Here is a 6499-nt window from a genome sequence, read left to right on the forward strand (position 1 = left end):
TATCTCAGCATGTGTTACAAGAAGATTGCTTGTATTAAGAATGATTCTTTTCAAAAAGTACAGCCTCTTCTATAGGTGCTATTGGAAAAACTGGACGGCTACATGCAAAAGAAGGAAACCTTATACCATGCACAAAAAAACTCAAAAAGCAATTAAGGGTTTGAATGTAAGACCTTAAACTGTAAAATTTCTAGAAGAACACATAGGTAGTAAGCCCTTTGACATTGGTCTTAGCAATGATTTTTTGAATCTGACTCCAAAGGCAAAGGAAACAAAGGAGAAATAAACAAATGGGACTGTATCAGAATAAAAACTTTCACACGATGAAGGAAGCCATCATCAGAACAAAAAGGCAGCCTACTGAGTGGGAGAAGATACTTGCAAATCATATATTCAACATGAGGTTAATATCCAAGCTATAGAAAGAACTACAGCTCAACTAAAAACAACCCAGCTAAATGGGCAGAGGCTCTGAATAGACATTTTTCCAAAGAAGACATGCAGATGGTCAACAAGCACATGAAAAAATAAGCAACATCACTAATTATGAGGAAATGCAAATAAAAACCACACACCTGTTAGAATGGCTGTTATCAGAAAGATAAGAAATAGCAAGCATTGGAGAGGATGTAGAGAAAAGGAAGCCCTCATGCACTGTTGGTGGGAGAATGAATTGGTGCAGTCAATATAGAAAACACTATGGAGATTCCTCAAAGTATTAATAAGAGTAAAATTGCCATATGATCCAGCTTTTCCACTTCTGGGTATTTATCTGAAGAATACAAAACACTAATTCAAAAAGTATAAGCATCCCTATGATCACTGCATTAAGGAGTTCATGATCTGAGCCACAGTCCGCTCCTGGTCTTGTTTCTGCTGACTGTATAGAGCTTCTCTATCTTTGGCTGCAAAGAATATAATCGGTCTGATTTCGTTGTTGACCATCTGGTGATGTCTGTGTGTAGGGTCTTCTCTTGTGTTGTTGGAAGAGGGTGTTTGCTATGACCAGTGCGTTCTCTTGGCAAAACTCTTATCAGCCTTTGCCCTGCTTCATTCCGTATTCCAAGGCCAAATTTGCCTGTTATTCCAGGTGTTTCTTGACTTCCTACTTTTGCATTCCAGTCCCCTATAATGAAAAGGACATCTATTTTGGGTGTTCTAAAAGGTCTTGTAGGTCTTCATAGAACCGTTCAACTTCAGCTTCTTCAGCGTTACTGGTTGGGGCATAGACTTGGATTACCGTGATGTTGAATGGTTTGCCTTGGAAATGAACAGAGATTATCCTGTCGTTTTTGAGATTGCATCCAAGTACTGCATTTCGGACTCTTTTGTTGACCATGATGGCTACTCCATTTCTTCTAAGGAATTCCTGCCCACAGTAGTAGATACAATAGTCATCTGAGTAAAAATTCACCCATTCCAATCCATTTTAGTTCTTAGATTCCTAGAATGTTGAGTTCACTCTTGCCATCTCCTGTTTGACCACTTCCAATTTGCCTTGATTCATGGACCTAACATTCCAGGTTCCTATACAATATTGCTCTTTACAGCATCAAACCTTGTTTCTATCACCAGTCACATCCACAACTGGGTATTGTTTTTGCTTTCGCTCCATCCCTTCATTCTTTCTGGAGTTACTTCTCCACTGAACTCCAGTAGCATATTGGGCACCTACCTACCCAGGGAGTTCCTCTTTCAGTATCCTAACTTTTTGTCTTTTCACACTGTTCATGGGTTTCTCAAGGCAAGAATACTGGTCTGCCATTCCCTTCTCCAGTGGACCACATTCTGTCAGAATTGTGTCAGGTTTCTTAAATTGAAGAAAGTAGGGAAAACCACTAGACCATTCAGGTATGACCTAAATCAAATCCTTTATGATTATACAGTGAAAGTGAGAAATAGATTTAAGGAACTAGATCTGATAGACAGGGTGCCTGATGAACTATGGACAGAGGTTCGTGGACATTGTACAGGAATACAGGGATCAAGACCATTCCCATGGAAAAGAAATGCAAAAAGGCAAAATGGCTGACTGGGGAGGCCTTACAAATAGCTGTGAAAAGAAGAAAAGCGAAAAGCAAAGGAGAAAAGGAAAGATAGAAGCATCTGAATGCAGAGTTCCAAAGAATAGCAAGAAGAGATAAGAAAGCCTTCCTCAGTGATCAATGCAAAGAAATAGAGGAAAACAACAGAATGGGAAAGACTAGAGATCTCTTCAAGAAAATTAGAGATACCAAGGGAACATTTCATGCAAAGATGGACTCGATAAAGGACAGAAACGGTATGGACCTAACAGAAGCAGAAGATATTAAGAAGAGATGGCAAGAATACACAGAACAACTGTACAAAAAAGATCTTCATGACCAAGATAATCACGATGGTTTGATCACTCACCTAGAGCCAGACATCCTGGAATGTGAAGTCAAGTGGGCCTTAGAAAGCATCACTAAGAACAAAGCTAGTGGAGGTGATGGAATTCCAGTTGAGCTATTTCAAATCCTAAAAGATGATGCTATGAAAGTGCTGCACTCAATATGCCAGCAAATTTGGAAACCTCAGCAGTGGCCACAGGACTGGAAAAGGTCAGTTTTCATTCCAATCCCAAAGAAACGCAATGCCAAAGAATGCTCAAACTACCGCACAGTTGCACTCATCGCACATGCTAGTAAAGTAATGCTCAAATTCTCCAAGCCAGGCTTCAGCAACACGTGAACCGTGAACTTCCAGATGTTCAAGCTGGTTTTAGAAAAGGCAGAGGAACCAGAGATCAAATTGCCAACATCTGCTGGATCATCAAAAAAAGCAAGAGAGTTCCAGAAAAACATCTATTTCTGCTTTATTGACTATGCCAAAGCCTCTGACTGTGTGGATCACAATACACTGTGGAAAATTCTGAAAGAGATGGGAATACCAGACCACCTGACCTGCCTCTTGAGAAATCTGTATTCAGGTCAGGAAGCAACAGTTAGAACTGGACATGGGACAACAGACTGGTTCCAAATAGGAAAAGGAGTACGTCAAGGCTGTATATTGCTTATTTAACTTACATGCAGAGTACATCATGAGAAACGCTGGGCTGGAGGAAGCACAGGCTGGAATCAAGATTGCTGGGAGAAATATCAATAACCTCAGATATGCAGATGACACCACCCTTATGGCAGAAAGTGAAGAGGAAGTAAACAGCCTCTTGATGAAAGTGAAAGAGGAGAGTAAAAAAGTTGACTTAAAGCTCAACATTCAGAAAACTAAGATCATGGCATCCGGTCCCATCACTTCATGGGAAATAGATGGGGAAACAGTGTCGGACTTTATTTTTGGGGGCTCCAAAATCACTGCAGATAGTGATTGCAGCCATGAAATTAAAAGACGCTTACTCCTTGGAAGGAAAGTTATGACCAACTTAGATAGCATATTGAAAAGCAGAGACATTACTTTGCCAACAGAGGTCCATCTAGTCAAGGCTATGGTTTTTCCAGTGGTCATGTATGGATGTGAGAGTTGGACTGTGAAGAAAGCTGAGCGCCGAAGAATTGATGCTTTTGAACTGTGGTGTTGGAGAAGACTCTTGAGAGTCCCTTGGACTGCAAGGAGATCCAACCAGTCTGTTCTAAAGGAGATCAGTCCTGGGTGTTCTTCAGAAGGAATGATGCTAAAGCTGAAACTCCAGTACTTTGGCCATCTCATGTGAAGAGTTGACTCATTGGAAAAGACTGATGCTGGAAGGGATTGAGGGCAGGAGGGGAAGGGGAAGACAGAGAATGAGATGGCTGGATGGCATCATGGACTCGATGGACATGAGCTTGAGTGAACTCCGGGAGTTGGTGACAGGCAAAGAGGCCTGGCGTGCTGCGATTCATGGGGTCGCAAAGAGTCAGACACGACTCAGTTACTGAACTGAACTGATGATCACTGCAGCATTATTTACAGTACTCAAGATGTGGAAGCAGGCTAAGTACCCATCAACAGATAAATAGATAAAGAAGGGGGGTGTGTGTGTGTACACATTAGAATAGAACTCAGCCATAAAAGTGAAATCTTGCTGTCTATGATAACCTGGGTGAACCTTGAGGGTATGCTAAGTGTCGTAAGTCAGAGAGAGAGAAACAGGGTGTGATTTCACATTAGTGAAATCTACAAAAAACAAAACAAAAACTCATAGATAGAATAGACTGTTGGTTACCAGAGAAGGGGGTTGAGGAATTAGTGAAATGGGTGAAGGAGGTCAATGGTATGGTGATTGACAGTAACTACACTTTGGTGGTAATCATTTTGTGTAGTGTTTAGATGTCAAATTATAATGTTGTAGTCCTGTATTTTCCTCAAGGGAAAAAAGAAATCTCTAGCAGTTCTTTTCTGCATCAGGAATGCCTAATTATAAAACAGTCTCTTCCAATAATCATGTATCTGAAATACTGTAAGAAATGCCATCCTAATTATGCCTTATCAAGGAATATATATGTTCATAAGATGTGAACTGGACATATTTATTTCCTCTGCTTCTGATAATGGTTGTATTGAAGTTGAAATTCAGCTTGTTTGTGAAGAAGTTTCAGTTTGTGGCATGGTATTTCAAAACAGGTCGAAACTGCAGAGAAATGAAAATCGAGACATCAGCGAAGTCATTGCTCTTGGTGTGCCCAACCCTCGGACTTCCAATGAAGTTCAGTATGACCAACGGCTCTTCAACCAATCCAAGGTACACAGAGTCTAGAAATAGCATATCAGAAGTTTTGATACAAATGACAATCTTCAGGGAAAAGAAAATTAGCATATGAGACATTTGCATCAGCCTAAGGTATGCTGGTGTGATGGGGAAAAAAAAATTAGAAGTTGCATATTGTAACTTAAGAAACAAGTTAGAATAGCTCTTAAGAGTTGGCTAGGATTTGAGACACTGTTAGAAAATGAAAGAAATTAGGTAGTAAAACTTGGTTCTGTGTCTTTTATTTCTAGAATAGAGCCAGTGTCCTATAAAAGTGTCTCTTGGGTTATTTTTTGTCAATATTTGCAAAAATAATTTTTTAATGCTATAAAAACACAAACTTGGGATCTTTGAAAAATGAAGCTATAAAACCAAAGTACTCATCAGAAAGTCTGATTTCTAGTATCAGTTGTCATTAACTAGCTAGAACATCTTGGGCCTGAGGAAGTCCCTTTATGTTTTAATTCACCCAACATTGATGATTTACTGTATGTAAGTCAGTGAGATCAAAGGTAGACATGTCTTAACACTCAAGGAACCTGAAAGTCTACTGGAAAAGACAGATACATGTATATAAATAAAGACAAGGCAGACTGTGCTAAGAATACAGAAGTATAAATGTCTTCTGGGATATAGAGGGGTCCCATTGCCCCCTGCAAGGCTGGGAGTCACCCTGCGGATTGTTCCAGCAAACATGCTGAGAGCATGGTATCCGAGTCACAGCAGGACAGACTCACGGACCCACCAGGGGGGTGACAGGGTACACAGTCCCCAGCACAACTATAACCACATCAGGAGAACCCAGGTCCTCGCCCCGACCCTGCACCAGCTGAGTCAGGGCCTGGCTTCCCGCTTCTAGGCCATAACCATGGTCCAGCAGAGACCATGACCCCTCACACCCCAGGATACTGTTTCATGAATAACAAAGTCTACCTTCGAAACTAAAATAAAAAGAAAAGTTGTGAAAAGTTGTGATGAAAAGTTTTATCAAAAGGCACATTCTTATATTAATGAACCATCACAAAACAAGTTTGTTGACTTGAGATTTTCATTGAGAATATTAATTGTGTTACGCTTCAATAGTGTTCTCACACAGTTAAGGGGTTTAACATTATTACTGTAAATGGCATCAGATAAAAATGCTTTGCAGTTCTTTCATCACTGTGTCTGCACAAATGGATTGTCAAGTGCCTGCTTATACTAGTATCCTCCAATTTTAAAGACCACTTTGCTAAAACAGTCGTTAATGAGTACCATATTTAATGTAAGGACCCAAAGGTGATATGAAGAAAAAAGAATAACTGACTTTTTTTTTTTTTAATTGAAGGATAATTGCTTTACAGACTTTTTTCTGTCAGACCTCAACATGAGTCAGCCATAGGTATACATATATCCCCTCCTGTGACCATTTTTTTAATAACCTTTTTAATTTGTAGTTCAGATTGTTGAACATGTAAGCTGTAAATGAGCAAGGGTTTACTTTTCCTAAGAATGTAATCTGATTCAACTTTTTAATAAAAACATGTACACTTTTAATGTCTATTTTTCCACAGGGTATGGACAGTGGTTTTGGATGTGGGGAAGATGAAATTTACAATGTTTATGATCAAGCTTGGAGAGGTGGAAAAGATATGGCCCAGAATATTTACAGGCCCAGTAAAAATCTGGACAAGGACATGTATGGAGATGACCTAGAAGCCAGAATAAAGACTAACAGGTACCAGGGCAGACCGCTCAGTTTTAACATCTATACCAGTGAAAATAAAGTGGTTCATAGTCATTTCTCTTTTTCCCTAG

The 6499-nt window shown here is 39.8% G+C and overlaps 1 protein-coding gene across 1 annotated transcript in view; it reads left to right on the top strand.

Moving 5' to 3' along the window:
* SNW1 (SNW domain containing 1) overlaps positions 1-6499 on the top strand; it is a 34526-nt gene that overhangs the window by 27343 nt on the left and 684 nt on the right. Inside the window, exons 12-13 of the mRNA XM_040225995.1 lie at positions 4579-4696; positions 6256-6419. Of these exons, the coding sequence (XP_040081929.1) occupies positions 4579-4696; positions 6256-6419 (282 nt within the window). The remainder of the gene's footprint in view (positions 1-4578; positions 4697-6255; positions 6420-6499) is intronic.

The sequence above is a fragment of the Oryx dammah genome, unplaced genomic scaffold, assembly GCF_014754425.2.
Source record: "Oryx dammah isolate SB20612 unplaced genomic scaffold, SCBI_Odam_1.1 HiC_scaffold_26, whole genome shotgun sequence".
Taxonomy (NCBI): domain Eukaryota; kingdom Metazoa; phylum Chordata; class Mammalia; order Artiodactyla; family Bovidae; genus Oryx; species Oryx dammah.